Raw genomic sequence first — 17,538 nt, forward strand, 5'->3', positions numbered from 1 at the left:
AATAAAGTAAAATAAAAATACTAGGGAGGGAAGTAGCACTGTGGATCAAGGGTAGAGCACTAGCCTTGACAAAGCTCAAGGAGAGTACTCAAGCCCTGAGTTCAAGCCCTTGGCCTGGCAAAAACTAATTAATTAATAAAAGAATAAATAGGGGCCTGGAGTTTGGCCTAGTGGTAAAGTGCTTGCGTAGCATGCACAAAGACCCGGGTTCCATTCCTTGGTACCACATACACAGAAAAAAGCTGGAAGTGATGCTGTGGCCCAAGCGGTAGCGCGCTAGCCTTGAGGAAAAACCCAAGGACAGTGCTGAGGCCCTGAGTTCAAGCCCTAGGACTGGCAAAAAAAAAAAAAGAAGAAATAATAAAGAAAAGATCTAGTCAGGTGCCAGTGGCTGGTAACTATAATCCTAGCCACTCAGGAAGCTGAGATCTGAGGACAGCAATTCAAAGCCAACCTGGCAGAAATGGGCAGGAACGTCTCTCAGACTCTTATCTCTAATTAACCACTAAAAATCCAGAAGTGAATCTGAGGCTCAGATGGTAGAGCACTAGCCTTGAGCAAAAGGGCCTAGGTGCTGAGTTCAAGTCCCAAGTCCAGGACAAAGAGAAAAAAGAAAGGGAAAGGATCTAAGGATTTACTTAATAACTATTAAGTAATGGTGCAGACTGAAGACTGCCTCAAGTGTGTTAAACACCTGACCTATCACTGAGCTACATACCCAGCCCAGCATTTGGATTTTTATCCTGACGTGGGTGGTGAGTGATAGAACCTAGATAAAGGAACACTACAACTAGATCAGATCAGTCTGTAGCTTATGTGATAGAGTGTTAGCCTCGAGCAAAAGAACTTAAGGGTTAACACCCGGTCCCTATGTTCAAGCCCCAGTATCCACATATGCACACACATACAGACACACACAGACACACAGACACACACACACACACACACACACTCACACACACAAATAAGTAAAATCACAAAATAAAGAATAGCCTGCTGCTATTCTTTAGGAGGTGGAGGCAGAAGAGGCTGAGCTGGAGATTAGAGCAGCTGCTCGGGTTGGAGCAGGTAGAATCTTACTCTAGGCAGTGACTGGAGATGAAGAAGTGGTGACAATTTCCCAAGATGTGAAAGAAGCATGGGTAGGACTGATGGACCGAATGAGAGAGAAAATGTTATTTTTCCCTTCAACCTAAAGATGCCTTGTGGCAGGGAACGTGACCAATCAGAGTGGTTGACAAGAGTCCTTGTAAAGGCCCAGAAGATAAAAAAAGGAGGAGGAAGAGGTGTGCCCTGAGATGCATGGTGGTTAAGCATGCCGAGTCGGATTATATGACTTTGAGCAAGAGTCTTAATCTCTCTATGACTCAATTTCCTCACTCATAAAATGGTAATCATCCAGCTCATAGATTGACGTGACTAAATACATGGAAGTCCTTAGCAGAGTCCCAAAATAGCAAGCACTCACTGTGTGCCACTGCAGTTATGCATAGGTTTCCATTGTGTCCATTTGCAGTGATGCAAGACAGGGTATCCTCACCGGCTCTGACCACCTGTAGCGTTTATTTTAGCTTGAATTCTTGTTCAGAGACTCCACATCCTCTACGCTTTGGTCCTGTTCCCATAATCTGCAGTGCTCACCTCTGCCTTTATCTGCAGATCTAGGTCTCCCACTCTCATTTGGCTTTTTCCATTCCAGGACGGTGCTTTGCCACTTGAGCTACATTTCCACTTCTGGTTAACAGGAGTTAAGAGTCTCAGGGACTTTACTTCCCCTGGCTGACTTTGAACCACAATCCTCAGCTCTCCGCCTCTTACATAAATAGGATTATAGGCACGAGACACCAGTGCCCAGCTCCTCTGAAGCTTTTTTTTTTCCCCCTAGTCCTGGGGCTTGAACTTTGGAGCTGAGTGCTGTCCCCGAGCCTCTCTGTGCTCAAGGTGTGCTCAAGGCTAGCGCTCTAATACTAAGACACAGCACCACTTCCAGTTTTCTTTGGGTATGTGGTACCGAGGAATCAAACTCAGGGTTTCATGCATGCTAGGCAAGCACTCTACCACTAGACCATGCTCCCTGCCCTCCTCTGAACCTTTTTAAAAAGTGGATTTATTTGTTAGTTTTGAGGAGGCTTTTTTTTGGGGGGGGGGCATGGGGCTTGAACTCGGCCTGGGCACTGTCCCTGAGCTCTTCAGCTCAAGGCTACCACCCTACTCCTGAGCCTGGGCTTTGTTTCTGAGCTCTTCAGCTCAAGGATACCCTTGAGCCAAGCCCCACATCCCATTTTCTAGAGGTTAATTAGAGATAAGAGTCTCAGGTCCTTCTGTACTTGGGCTGGCTTTGAACCTTGATCCTCAGATCTCAGCCTCCTGAGTTGCTTGTAGCAGGACTTAACACGCATCTGCTGAATTTAAGCAAAGAACTTACAAGACAGAATCCTCACACTGTATCATTGCCACCTACCTAACTCATAGCATGGCCACGTGCACAAAGTAACTGTTCAACACAGGAGATCATCGTCTCTAAGAAAGATCTCTTGATTTATCTTAACATAAGCCTCTGTCTTGTTTTAATGGAGCTAAAAGGGTAAGGGCATTCCTTAGAATTCCAGGGGAACTGTCCACTGGAATGTTCTTCCTTGGAGCATTTCTTTACAAATTACGGAGTCAGTTAGTTCTGGATACTTGGGGTCTTTTCTTGTTGGTCTTGGAGGAGCACTGTTTGACTTTCAATTTCTATCGCCTAAGGAGGATCTAGCCCAGCAGTCACTGTGTCTTCTTTCAGCTCTCCTAGGCCAGCTGGTGACAAAGTCAGGCATTGCTATAGCCCAGATGCCAGGAGCAGGACTGTGGGTGGGTTGGGTGTCTGTCCCAAAAGGAGCAAAGCAAGCTATTGTGACAGTCCTTGAGTTGGATTTTTATTTTTAAAATCTACTTTGAAGAATTTTCTGAGTCCCAAAGGAGCTCTTTTATGTAATTTTTTTCCTTTTTCTTTAGAATTTCCTCCCCATTTGGGAGATTTAACGTATTCCAGATTTAGCACTTGAATGAGCTTTTGTTCCTGGCCTTAATTTTGTCACATTTTTAAAATTTCTCCTTTGATTTTGTTTTTAATTAGCTATCTCTGGGATTCCAAACTCAACAGCAGAATTTCTGGAAAGTGAGTTTATTATAGTAACTTCTGTGTGAGTTTATTATAGTAACATTATGTTCCCTGTAATATCATAAGCCTCGAAAGGTAAGTCTGGCTTAGAGACTCACTCTGAGCCAGGAAATGGTCTTCACTAGGCTAAACCAGAAATGCCTTTCACCAGGGTAAACCACTTAAGAATCCTGGTCTCTTTGCTAAAACCACAGAGAGCCTGAATATTTCCTCTTGGTTTCTGGTTTGGTTTGGTTCGGAATTGCTGTTATTTTGATTTGGTTTGGTTTTGATGTTTGATGTTTTGAGTCATAGTTTTCATGACATAGATGAAGGCTGGTCTCAAATTCACTCTGTAGCTCAGGGCAGCCTCAAACCATCGGCTTTCCTCAGCCTCTCAAGTGCTGGGATCACAGGCACTCATCAACACACCTAGTTTGAGGATTTCTTTGTAAGCCATGTCTTGGTGACTTTCTTTCTCCAGGAACCTCAGACAAGTCGAACCTGGAGCTAATCACTCTAACATGTACCTGTGTGGCGGCCACCCTCTTCTGGCTCCTGCTGACTTTGTTTATCCGAAAACTGAAAAGGGTAAGAACGTACCAGATAAAGTTCTATGTTTTGTGTTTTCATACTATTCTAACCTGCCTGCTCTGACATTTATAATGAGCACTGTACTCGAACTCTGTTCTTTCCTTCCCCGATACAGAATCTTTAAAATTCAATTTAACTTGGGTCCTATGAAGTCTTCTTTGTCTTCCCTCTCTGCTAAGAAATAAAAGGAAGGGACAAGAACCTACCTCTGCTTGGGCTCTCTAATATTATGGCCATATAAGTAAGGACCTATGTCTTTACCTGTACATCCATAATATATTGAATATGTATTATTGTTCCACTCCGGGTCCTTCTATGACACTGTAGGATCTACAAGTGACCAGCTTCACCACAACTTAATGGGAAGAGTAAAATTCATTCATTTATGCATGCCTGAAATATTTACTCTGCCCCTGTTTTGTGCAGAGTGCCAGTCCTGGTGACAGTGAAAGGCCAGTGCCACTATGTACAGACTAGAAGGACTTATGTCAATCACATTGCCAAATAGGAAACTGAAACTTTTCTGAAAGACTTGGCTGACCCAGAGCTGTGTCAGAGAGGAAATCTGGCAAAGGAGGGAAGGAGAAGTGTTAGAGGCAAAGGGAGCAGAATGTCTGTGGCTGGAGCAGGAGAGGGGATACATTGAGAGTGAGACACCAACAGGCTCAATAAAGCTGCAGTGGGAAGAACAAGGGGAAGCTGCTATGAGATGAGGATGCCAAGGTCAGGTCAGGCATATGTGGGCCTTGGAGGCCATGGCAAAAAGGGTCTGAATTCTAAAAGCCCAAGAAGAGAGGGATAGTAACATGAAGTATATGGTAAAGGGGATGATATGTGTCTGGAAAGATTACCTGGGCTGCTATGAGAAGAATGGCCCAGGAAAGAAAGGGTCAGTAGAGACGCTTAGCACAGGAGAAGGCATGTAGTAAATAGTCCAAGTAAGTAAATAATGGTAAAGCCTCGCATCGGTGGCTCACATATGTAATCCTAGCTACTCAGGAACCTGAGATATGAGGATCACAGTTCAGAGCCAATTGGGGCACAAAAGTGACTCTTATCTCCAATTAACTGCCAGAAAACCGGAAGTGGTGTTGTGGCGTAAAGTGGTAGAGCCTTAGCCTTAAGCTGAAGAGCTCAGGGACAGCGATCAGGCCCAGAGTTCAAGACCCACAACCGACAAAAAGAAAAAGGAAGAAAGATAATGTAACCCTTCTATTAATTACAATAAAAAAAATATGAGAAAAAAAAAAGAAAGAAGGAAAGGTAGGTGTTGCGGTGGCTCACCCCTAGCTACTCAGGAGGCTGAGATCTGAGGATCAAGGTTCAAAGCCAGCCAGGGCACAAAAGGACCTGAGACTCTTATGTCCAATTAACCTCTAGAAAATGCACAGTGGGGCTTGGCTCAAGGGTAGGATGGTAGCCTTGAGCTGAAGAGCTCAGGGACAGCACCCAGGCTGAGTTCAAGCCCCATGACTCACCAAAAAAAAAAAAAAAAGAAAAGATGGTAGATAGCCAGGCACCAGTGGTTCGCACCTGTAATCCTAGCTACTCTAGAGGCTGAGACCTGAGCATCATGGTTCAAAATCATGCCCCCACAGGCACTCCCTACGGTAAATGCATCACAACAGGCTTTTGCCATATGAAATAGTTGCTTTTCAGACATCATAAAGCCATTACTTTTAGAGGACACAATTTTTTTTAAAAAAATTATTTTTTATTGTAATTAATAGAAGAGTGAGGACACAAAAAATGTTTAAGTAATACATTTTTCTGTTTTTGTTTTTCAGTTTTGTGCTGGGACATGAACTCAAGGCACGGGCTCTGTCCCTTAGCTTTCTTGCTCAAGTTGCTCTGCTCTGAGCCACACTTTCACTTTAGGCTTTTTGGTAGTTCAGTGGCATTAGGAGTGTGTTGCACTTTCCTGCACAGTCAGGCTTTGAATGATGCTCCTCATTCCTCAGCTTCCTGAGCCACTGGAAACCAGCCTGGTCATCATTTTACAAAGAAGACACTTTATCTGGGGGGAAATGCAGAAGCAAAACTTGTGCAATCTGTAGAGGATGTACAAAGCTCGGGGAGAGCCTAGGAGAGAGGGAGGAAAAGGCTTCAGCAAAGCAAAGCCTGAATCACATGTTAAAGGCTGCAGCTGGGAGGCACAGAGAAAATCACAGTCCATCCTGCCCCACCTTGCACTGCCTCAGTCAATACCCCTGACTGGGGCAGAGCCAGGAAGAGCACAATGGACAAAGACTGATGGGTAAGTCGAAACCAAATTGAGGCAAGAGGAGCAAAAGCATCCAAAAATATTTCCATGTGGTTTCTCTAACCGCAATGGAAATTCCTCATTTGATAAGGATTGTGTTTTTCCCCCGCCCCTCCCCATGTGCCAGTGTTAGAATGAGCACATTTTTATGTTTGCTGTAAACCAGGTCCTAGTGTAACAGTTTTATGTTGATTCATTTCATAGTCACAACAACCCCAGGAGATAAGTACACATTACTGTCACTCCTTCACAGATAAGGAAAACAGTCTCAGAGGGGTTAAGCCACTTGCCCAGTGTTAATGTGGCTGCTCCGAAGTGAAGCAATGATTGAAATCCAGGCGGTTGGCCCCTATGCCAAGAGCCTAGAAAATGTTCAGTGTTGATGTCAATTGCAACAATAAATATTTGTCAACTTTTTGCCAAAGCCCTGACTTAAGCTGGGTATGGATATCTGTGCTAATAAGACCAACTATAAAGTTCCATTGCTGCCTCTTGGGGACAGCTCCCTGCCCCCCCCCAACTGTTTCCCAACCCCTGTCATCATTGCTACCACCACCCATGCCATCATCCTGAATAAACCCAGGACAGCTCTTGCCAAATTTCAGCTATCCTGTGCCCTTTGAAGGTTGAAGATTTTTCTTACCGTCGTGTGCATTTAAACACCTGTAATCCTAGCTGAGAAAGCTCATGGAGCTGAGATCTGAGGATCTTGGTTTGAAGCATGAAAATCCATGAGACTCTCAGTCTCGTGCTATTCTTTTTTTTTTTTTTGGTCAGTCCTGGGCCTTGAATTCAGGGCCTGAGCACTGTTCTTGGGCTTTTCCAAGGCTAACGCTCTGCCACTTGAGCCACAGCACCACTTCTGGCTTTTTTTCCCCGATGTATAGGGTATTGAGGAATCGAACCCGGGTCTTCTTGCATGCTAGGCAAGCACTCTACCACAAGGCCAAATTCCCGGCCCTAGTCTTGTGCTATTTAAGTACAGAAAAGTTTAGTCATAAACACCTGCAATCCTAGCTGTGAAAGCTGAGGAAGCTGAGATCTAAGGCTCTTGGCTTGAAGCATGAAAATCACCAGGCTCTTGATCTTGTGCTATTTAAATATGGAAAAGTTTAGTCATAAACACCTGCAGTGCCAGCTGAGGAAGCTGAGATCTGAGAATCTTGGTTTGAAGCATGAACATCCATGAGGCTTTTATCTCCAATTAAGTACTCAAGTGGGAGAGCACTAGTGTTGCTCACAAAAGCTCAGGGCTAATGCCCCAGCTCTTAGTTCAAACCCAAGGCTGCTGTGTGTTCACGCACACACCCCCCCCCCACACACACACATACACACCCGCACATACAAATATTCCAGTTTCCTGAACACCAAGCACCTTGTAGGGGAAATTATATTCTTCTGCAGGCTGACAGACTGTCTGCTTCCTAATGTCTAAAGCCAATGTAGATACAAGTCATGATGAATGAGCTCCCTATCTTTAATTGCATCCTTTGTGAGACCAGTCATGCCTTTCTGTCTTGGGCTGTTTGTTACACATGTTGGTGATATTTTTTGTGAGAAGGATGATTACGAGTGATGGATGAGGTGAGCTGTGGAAGGCTGGAACAGGGTGAGCAAGAGATGCAGCGTGTGGTGCTAGAAACGGTGTGTATGGAAAAGTTATCCTCCTTGCTCCAGCTCTAAGCCTGGTGAGGGGGAAAGGCTCCCAAGGGAAGCCCCCAACTTCACTGAAATCACCTCGGAGATGTTCATTTCTAAGCAAGAATCCTTTCTGTTGCCCAAGAGTCTGCCCTCAGAAATGTAGGCGCCGATCCTGTTAATTTGTCACTGAAATGGATCTGACAATACATCTAATTGTCTGTGCTGTGACCAAAATGTTATTTTCTGGGCTTGATTTGCTTTACCAAGAAAACAAGCACTTCAAGGCACATGCCAGCTTACTCACTTGATACCTTACCAATGGCCTAATAGATTCCGAATGTACTATGTTTACTCTTTAGCCTTGGAATAATTAACTTCTCTTTCTTAGAAGAAACAGGTCTGAGAATATGGTAAGCTTTATGCACATCTCACTAATGGAGTTGATAGCCTTTCTAGGAAGGGAAAGGCAACTAAGAGGTCTGTCCTTCTCGAATATTGCTCGTATATCATAAAGTGCTTTCACTGCTCTGGGGGCCCTTAGTTTTACTTAGCTCCATTTGGCTTTGTTTGTTTGTTTGTTGTGTTGTGTTGTAGTACTGAGGCTTGAACTCGTGGCCTCATACTCTCACTTGTCTTTTTCACTCAATACTTGTGTTCTACCACTTGAGCCACACCACTACGGCTAGCTTTTTTGCTTGTCAATTGGAGATAGGAGTCTCATAGAGTTTTCCTGCCTAGACTAGCTTCAAACCATGATCCTCAGATCTCAGCTTCCTGAATAACTAGGATTACAGATATGAGACACCAGCACTCAGCATCTTGCCTTTATTACAAATGTAGAAAAGCCACAGTGCCCCCCACTGGCTGGCTCCCCATCTGTAATGTCTATTGCTGCATATACAGAATGCCATGGAAAGCTATTTTTAGTCACTGTTTGGAATTTTCCTGAAACACTTTACATTTGCAAGGTCACTGGAGAATTTGAGAGTGTGCTTTGTTTAATACGGGATGGCAAAGCCAGTACTAGTAGAAGCATTATATGAGAACAGAAAGTTGTATCGTAGAAACTACACATCCAAGGACGTGTGTGTGTGTGTGTGTAGGGGCACTTTCTGTCCCTGAGCACACATTTTCAATCAAATGATCCCAGAGAGCAACAGAAGTTAGTACTATTTTATATTATTTTATTTTTGTGTCAGTACTGGGTCTAGAACTCAGGACCTGGGCACTGTCCCTTCGCTTTTTCACTGAAAGTTAGATCTCTACTACCTGAGTCAGAGCTCCATATCCATTTTTTTTGGGGGGGGGTGAGTGACTGGATATCAGAGTGTCACAGGTGGCTTTGATTCTCAGAGCTCAGCCTCCTGGGTCGCTAGAGCCAGCAGCACCCAGCTACCCAGAACTGTTTTCAGTTGGGTCTATCTGAAATTTGAAAGTTGCGTTCTTCACGGTGACGTTGAGGTCTCTACTTCTCAGTCTTCTTCTGAAATAAAGACGGACTACCTGTCAATCATCATGGACCCCGATGAAGTGCCCCTGGATGAGCAGTGCGAACGCCTCCCGTACGATGCCAGCAAGTGGGAATTTGCCCGGGAGAGGCTGAAACTGGGTAACGTATCTCTTTACCAGATTCACCAGTCCATCAAAGCACCTACTATGTGCAAAACACTGTGCTTTGAGGGATACAAAAGGAAACCAATCTGAACTCTAACCTCCAGCAGTCCACAGACAAGGAGGGCCCTGGATACAGAGATAAAGAATTCTAAGGAAATGTGAAGTAACAGGACAGAGTGATAAGAGTATCTGTGGACTCATCCAACAGTTACTGAGCAGTAGCCACTCAGGCCCCTGAGGGGTCCAAAGTGTTTGACCCTTAAAGGGCTAGTCAGGAGACTGAAAAAAAAAAAAGTAGATAAATGGAGAGGAAAGGGGAGAGAGAGAGGCTCACTCACTCACCAGGGTAGCCCTCTTAAAGAATGAAAGTTAGACGTGTGAGAACTAAAACATCATGCATACTGGTAAAGAACAAGTGAAATCAGACATTTGGTATAAGAATTAGTACTCATCAGAAACCCTTCTACGCAAATCCACAAATGACATCCTCTCTGCGTGCTGGTGTGGGGACTGTCCTGGGAGAGTGGAAAGCCCTAGGGGACAGCTCCAGTTTCACTACTGAAGAACAGAAACTTGTTTTTCAGGTAGGGCGGATGCTGTTTACAGCAGGCAAATGTGTTTTGTCTTGGTTTACCCTCCTCCCCCCCCCAGTTCAGTCGTCACAGTGCACACCCATCGCCAACCCCAAAATCACTCCTACCCAATCGGTTTACCTTGTGGCCTCGGAAACTTTTCCACTCACTCCTAAGTATGCCAGAGTCATTAGTGGTCAGAACTAGGAAAACAGATTGTGAGTCCAGGGAGTCTTAGAGTTGGTTGCTGTTGGTATGAAAAGCAGGCTGTTCCCGGTCCCACAGCTCGAACCCTCTCCCTGCAGGCAAGCCATACTGGAGTGGGAACAGAAAGAAAGAAAGGGGAAAAATGATTTGCCTTGTTTTTCTCTTGGGGGATCTTGAAATGATTCTGCTTACACTGAGAAAGGACAGTACCTGGAGCGGTTCTGTTTGCCTTAGAGGAAAAGCTTGGAAGTTAGCTCAAAGCTGGAGACAGGAGAAAGCCAGCAATAGCTGCAAACAGTTCAGGAGTAAGGGAGGAAACAACTAAATTTAGAGAAGTTCACTGCGTGAGTTCCTGCTGCTGCAAGTCTGAATTAGGTGGCAATGTGCCCAGCCCTTTGGTGACCCTGGCAGGGAACAAAGGTCATCCCCCCCCACACACACACACATACATACTCAGGAGCATTCTCAGGCTCTCAAGTTATCAGACAGAATGAACATGTGAAAATTCCTTACTATCATGACCAGCACATCCAGGGAGAGAGGTCATCCTTCTACCAGAACTCTCCTGGGACTTAGTGACCCCTCCCCCTTTCAGGAGATTCTCCTTATTAAGATATTCTCTACTATTCCTTTCCCTTGTCTGAGCTGCATTGTACTATTATGGGGCCAGTGTTTAAAGCCCGGTTACATCCTTCAATGCACAGTGTGGCTACAACATCTAGAGAAATGGTCCGTTGATTAACATGGGAGCCAGGAGGCTCAAGACATCTGGGTTTTGTAAGTCAAATCAATGACACAAAGTGATCTGAAGTCATATTTAGCAAGGGGGAAGGCACCAAAATTATGATAAGAGGGATGGAAAAAAAAAGGCTGGTTTGATGGGCAGAGTTAAAGTAGGGTTGGAAAATTACAGCAGGGGGCAGGGAGTTTGGCCTAGTGGTAGAGTGCTTGCCTAGCATGCATGAAGACCTGGGCTCAATTCCTTAGTACCACATGCATAGAAAAATCCAGAAGTGGTTCTGTTCCTCAAGTATAGAGCTCTAGCCTTGAGAAAGCCCAAGGACAGTGCTCAAGCCATGGTTCGAGAGAGAGAGAGAGAGAGAGAGAGAGAGAGAGAGAGAGAGAGAGAGAGAGAGAGAGAGAGGGGGGGGGAGGGAGGGAGGGAGGGAGGGAGGGAGGGAGGGAGGGAGGGAGGGAGGGAGAGAGGGAGAGGGAGAGGGAGAGGGAGAGAGAAAGAAAGAAAGAAAAAATTAGAGCAGGGGTGATTTTTTACTGTGTTTACTGTGTTCATTGTGATTCCAGGCTCTGGGGAAGGAAGTCAGACATTAAGAATACCTGATAGATAGATAGTTGGAGCCTGGGTTAGAGGGGTTGCTACCACTGAAATTCCTGAAATCCAGGAACAAAGTACTACCTCCCTTTTTCATAATTTTCCATCAACCCTGGGAAAATCCCAGAAGTTAGGATGCTAACATTGTGCTTTCTGTTATAGGATGATTTAAGAGGAGAATCACCTAATATGGAAACCCGTAGAGTCTGGAATTTGGCAAGTCCACAGTGCCTGGGCTGGTGCTGTGTCTTGTGAAATCAGCATCTTTAATTGTCAGAGAAGGGCCCAGTTGATGCTGCTCTCAGCTGTCCCCAGAGTGGCCAGTGATTTAGCCATTCCAGGACATAACTGGAAGAGATTCACATATAGTGCATTGCATGACAATGACCCAACACATTGCAGAGCTAGTTAGTAACATTCCAGGCAACACGAGGGAGACTTTCAAGGGAAAAGATCAGGATGGGGTAAGGTCAAATCCAATGCAACTGGACTCCCTGAAATTGGAACCATGGGTCTGTGGAAGGATTCCAACATGCCAAATGATTAAGAGCCTATAATCACTTCATGTTGTTTCATGAGGCAGCAGTTGGCTTCCTTGAGAGGACTGAGAGAAGCCAATGAGAACCAGTGTAGTCTCCATGAGAGAAGCAGAGCCCCCAAACACTTGTTAAAACAAAGCGTGTTGTGACGGCTGAGAGGGGAATGTGTGGGGGTGGAAGTTTTGGAAAGGAGAGGTGTCTGTGTGCCCTGCAGAAGCTGGGGACTTAGGAGTGTGTAGTTTGTCCTGCTATTTCTCAAGCTTAGGATCTTCTCATATCAGATGGTGGGGGGTACTGAAAAAAGAGGTTGGTTAGCTTTCTTTCTCTTTTCTATTATTCTTTCTCTCTTCTTTTTCCTCTTTTCTTATCGCCTCTCTCTCCTCCTCTTTCTTTTTTTCTTTGTGAACTCTGGGTCTGGGCACTGTCTCTTTTTCATTAAAGGCTGGCGCTCTACCATTTGAGTCCCAAGTTCCTCTTCCAGTTTTTGGATGTTTTAATTAGCAATAAGAGTCTTATGGATTTTCTTCCCAGGCTGGCTTAGAACCATGATCCTCAGATCTCAGCCTGCTGAGTAGTGATAATTACAGGCATGAGCCACTGGTACCTGGAATTTTTTTTTTCTCTTAACAAAACAACCAAACCAAAACAGAAAAATAAGCCTCCAACCTAAATACACAACTTTTGCGAATCTGGAAAAGGTACTTGCCAGAGCTTTCCCCCTATATACAATTTCCATGTGCAGCAATTGCAGAGGCTACTGGATACCTTTTAATTTTAACTTAGGAGTCCCCATTCGGGTCTATTTGGGGGATAATTTTACATGAAAAAGGACTCAGAGACCGTGTCTCTGCCTATATTTATGCTCTGGGAGAAATAAGGTTTAGTAATCACCATAAGTACATGTCTGACCAGAGAAAACACATATCGTCTCCCCAATGTTCCCCTCAGAAGCACAGTGAGTCCCTGTGCCAGACAGCCACATGGGTACGTTTACAGTTACACAGTCCTGGAATTCTCCACGTCCTAACTGGATGCCTGGGTTGGTGGCAGCAGAAGATACTAAGCAGAGGCTTAACTGAGTGGTTGCACATAGACACATGAAGGATAAGGAAACAGGACTGCTTCATTACAAACTTAACAATAACCATAAAAATATATACATCCTTGGGGGGAAGGGCTTGGGGCATGAGGAAGGAAGGGAGGAAGGAAGGCTAATTAACGGAAGGTACATTTATCAGGGCAGGCTGAGAAAGAGGACTGGGCTGAGGAAAAAAAGGTGGTGTTCAATTCACAGTGTGTCAGGATTTACTTTTGTGTTGCTGCTTATATCCAACCCCGTCCAGAAGAACAAACCAAAAAGAAAAAAGAAAGAAAGAAAGAGAGAGGGAGAGAGACTTTCTTGGTTCAATTTTCTTACAGCATATTATACTAGTGCTGTTTCTATGGGTCTGTTTAGCTCTATGTTTTCTCATTGAACAAAAGAAAATCCCCTAATATAAAAGGTAGTGAAGATATTCCAGGAGTGTACCTTTCCCAAATAGTATCAATCTCCCCAAAGAGTGTCAAGCCTCCTCCAAGCCCCTCTAGTTACCTCTGGTGGTTTTGTTAGGTGTTGCACCAATTCTCAGATGCCACTTTCCATTCTAATTTAACTGTCTAGAAGACCTCTTCTACACTAGGCACCGGGCAAAGAATGTGGGTAAGTCAATGTCTCCTTGTCCCTGTGAGTCAAAGTGGCTTATTCAAGGGTGGAGAAAGAAACATACTAAGAGCTATTATAGTATCACCTAATGGCTACCACAAAGGAAATCCTGTTTTGTTATTCCATTTGACCAACTACCTCTGTAGGGTTACAACAAATTACGCTCATGGTTAAAGGATCATGTAATGAAAACAAAGAGAGTTTGCAATAATAATCATAGGGAATAAATATTCTGGAGGTTTGAGAAATGACTTAGTGCTTCCTTTTTTAAATTTAGAAACACTAGGATAGCTCATCGCAGTAGCCCATTATTCTTGATTTCTCCTCCCCCCCCACTTTGTTTTTTGCTGAAAATCGAACAAAAAATGGCATTAAAATGGCAAGCAAAGGGGCTAACATGAATCACTGAGAAGTCTTCTCGGATAATGTCATAAAACAATGAGGGAGACTATCCAGGGCAGGTCAGGCTTCCCTCTGGAAGGACTCTATGAGAAGGAAACTGGCCATTTACCTTCCCGGAATGCTCCAGGGACCTACTCTAGATCTAAAGAATGCCAGGCCTCAGAGGCAGAGGAAAGAAAGGAAGAGACCCTAGAAATGTGTCCCTTATTATGTCTCCTTTGAATTCAGTTCATTGCCGAATCCATTCAAAGCAACAAGCCTCACATAACACATAGGAAAAGGCATTTCCTTCCTGAAAAATACAAACACTCACTCAGCTGGTTTGGCATACAAACCAAGGTCTTCTTTTCATTGTAGGCAAATCCCTTGGAAGAGGGGCTTTTGGGAAAGTGGTTCAAGCATCTGCATTTGGCATTAAGAAATCACCCACTTGCCGGACTGTGGCTGTGAAAATGTTAAAAGGTATGTTGTCACCAGCGTTCCATTGATGGGTCACTATTTTGCATCTCCTAATTGTTCATGCACACTAAATCTGGGAATGAACACAGCCATTTCTGCTTCAGCTCCATCACATTTGTCCAGTACTGGGAACCCTTTGCTCCAAGATTTTATGTTAGGCCTTCATAGTTCCAAAGAACGCTTGTCAATGGAACAATCTAGAATTGTCCATGGGAAAATGTTGTCCGTCACCGTAAGATTTCTCTTTTCTTGCATCTCAAAGCAGGCCCCCAGGGACACAATGCTTATTGCAATCATAGGTTCAAAATGTTGGCATGATCCACTATGACACTGTGATGGAAATTAGGTGCTGCACATCACAAACCACACAGGCTTAGTTGGGGCTTGCCCTAACCATAAAATAAAACTAGAAAGTTAGGAACAACCTAGTTGCTCAGACCTTTTATTTTCTACTGTCAAGTCCTAACCATAAAATATATTCTCTTGGGAAATCAAACACACATATCATCACCATCCTAATGTTGAAAGAAGTTACCACTGTGGAAAATACTGGAAGGCCAAGCCACATCACATCATGATTTATGACTACTACTAACAGACTTAAAATGAAACTCAGTGAAAAAGGTACCAACCAAACATCCAAGAAGCATGTGCCCTTTAAAGCATTTGGGATGAAAACTTTGTTACTTCAGTCTTTAGATTCCAAAATTTAAAAAAAGAAATAACATTTAAAAACTCCAAGAAAAAAGCCAGGGGCTGGCTCATGGCTCATGCCTGGAATCCTAGCTACTCAGGAAGCCGAGATCTGAGGGCCAACGTTCAAAGCCAGCCCAGGCAGGAAAAGTCCTAAGAGACTCTTATCTCCAATTAACCACCAGAAAACCAGAATGGGATCTGTGGCTCAAATTGGTGGGGTGTGCAAGCCTTGCATACAAAAGCTTTGGGACAGTGCTTAGGCCGTGAGTTCAAGCCCAACAAACCAATAAAAACAAAACACCCCAGAACCTCAAAAGAACAGAGGCAGGAGCTAGTGGCTCACACCTGTAATCCTAGCTACTCAGGTAACATAAATCTGAGACTAAAGATTTAAAGGCCCCCCCCCCAGGTTCACAAAACTGAGAGTCTCTCATCTCCAATAAACCAGCAGAAACGCTTGCACCGAAGGTGTGACTCAAGTTGTAGAGTTACAGCTTTGAAAGAAAAGCCAAGCTGGACACCCATGGCTCACACCTATAATCCTAACTACTCAGAAGGCTGAGATCTGAGGATCATGGGTCAATGCCAGCCCAGGTAGGAAAAAGTTCGTGAGACTCTTATCTTCAATAAACTACTCAGAAAAAGCCAGATATGGAGCTGTGGCTCAAGTGGAATGCTAGCCTTGAACAAAAGCAGCTCAGAAAAAGAGCCTGTCCTCTGAGTTCAAGCCCCAGAACTGGCAAAAAAAAAAAAAAAAGGCGGAGGGAGGTGGTGGAGGTAAAAAAGGAAAGCCAAGGAATAGTTAAAGACTCTGAGTTCAAGAGCTGGGGAAGAAGCAACCCTCAAAGAGCAGCGTTTGGCTTTTCAAAGATTCTAAGGTGATGCTAGAACTCTGAGGCCAGTAAGCAGGTACCCAGAGTAGATGCTAGGAAAAGTGGCCCTGTGTTTTGGGAGACTTTCCAAGTTCTCTCTTCTCCACCATTGTCCTGTTACTTCAGAAGCCCAATGTAAACACATTTACTACTTCAAAAGCTGTTCTCCATAGAGGAACACTGATAAAACTCTAAAAATGGAGGCTGCACACAATGGGTTGAAAACTCAGTAGAGAGTAAGTCCAGCAGCACTGTAAAATAACTATAATTTATAGCAATTTTAAAATATATATTATTGGGGCCGGGCATTTGGCCTAGAGGTAGCGTGCTTGCCTAGCATGCACGAAGACCCGGATTCGATTCCTCGGTACCACATGCATAGAAAAAGGCCGGAAGTGGTGCTGAGGCTCAAGTGGTAGAGCTCTAACCTTGAGAAAGTCCAAGGACAGTGCTCAGGCCCTGAACTCAAGCCCAGGAATGGCAAATATATATATATATATATATATATATATAATTTTTTTAAAAAAGCGAGAGGGATGCCGGTAGTTCATGCCTGTAATCCTGGCTACTCAGAAGGATAAAATCTGGCAGAAACTGCATTTCAGAGTTAGCCCAGGCAGAAAAGTTCAAGAGACTGTATCTCTAATTAACCAGCAAAATGCTGGACTAGAAATATGGCTCGAGTTGTAGAGCATCAGCTGTGAGCAAGCAAGCTGAGTAATAGCACAAGACCCTAAATTCAAGACCCAGTATTGACAGAAGGAAGGAAGGAAGGAAGAAAGGAAGGAAGGAAGGAAGGAAGGAAGGAAGGAAGGAGGGAGGGAGGGAGGGAGGGAGGGAGAGAGAGAGAGAGAGAGAGAGAGAGAGAGAGAGAGAGAGAGAGAGAGAGAGAGAGGGAGAGAGGGAGAGAGAGAAAGAAAACAACAAAACAGAAAAGAGAAGTACAATAAAATAAGGAGAGGACAATGCTAATTTCCCTTCTCTGACAATTACACATGAAACACATGTGGATACATTTTACTCTATACATATTCACAATTATTATTTTCCCCTCACCTTACAAAACAACAAAACCAAAGCCAACATCTACAAAGAACCTGACAGCTGCCTTTTGAAAGTAGTGGGGGAAGATGGGGTTTAGTCTACAAGTGAGAATACTGGTATGTTAGCCGCTCCTTCAGCCCCAGATTCTCCTGTGACTCCTCCTCTGTGAGGAAGCACTTGCCCCTTGAATATATTAGGCTGAACAACACAGCATTGCTGCTTTTCTCATTCTACCTTGTGCAGTAGACTTATCCCCAATGGGCAGCAGAGGAATGACAGTCCACAAAGGTGGAACAGCCTCTGTGTGGCTGTACTGTTGCTCTGTAGAAAGAGTAAGTGTTTGATTGCAGGTCTTCTAGCCCTGAGTCTCACTGCTCCCCAATCTTAAAAAAAGAAAAAAAAAATCCTTGGTCGGGGACTCTGGCCTAGTGGTAGAATGCTTGCCTAGCATGCACGAAGATCTG

At 44.3% G+C, this 17,538-nt stretch overlaps 1 protein-coding gene across 1 annotated transcript in view; it reads left to right on the forward strand.

The window, feature by feature from the left end:
- The window catches only part of Flt1 (fms related receptor tyrosine kinase 1), a 180,783-nt gene that overhangs the window by 128,538 nt on the left and 34,707 nt on the right, over positions 1–17,538 (forward strand). Inside the window, exons 16-18 of the mRNA XM_090342332.1 lie at positions 3,624–3,730; positions 9,114–9,246; positions 14,361–14,465. Coding sequence (XP_090198458.1) covers positions 3,624–3,730; positions 9,114–9,246; positions 14,361–14,465 — 345 coding nt within the window. The remainder of the gene's footprint in view (positions 1–3,623; positions 3,731–9,113; positions 9,247–14,360; positions 14,466–17,538) is intronic.

The sequence above is a fragment of the Megascapheus bottae genome, chromosome 11 (assembly GCF_031878675.1).
Source record: "Megascapheus bottae isolate mThoBot1 chromosome 11, mThoBot2.hap1, whole genome shotgun sequence".
Lineage (NCBI taxonomy): Eukaryota > Metazoa > Chordata > Mammalia > Rodentia > Geomyidae > Megascapheus > Megascapheus bottae.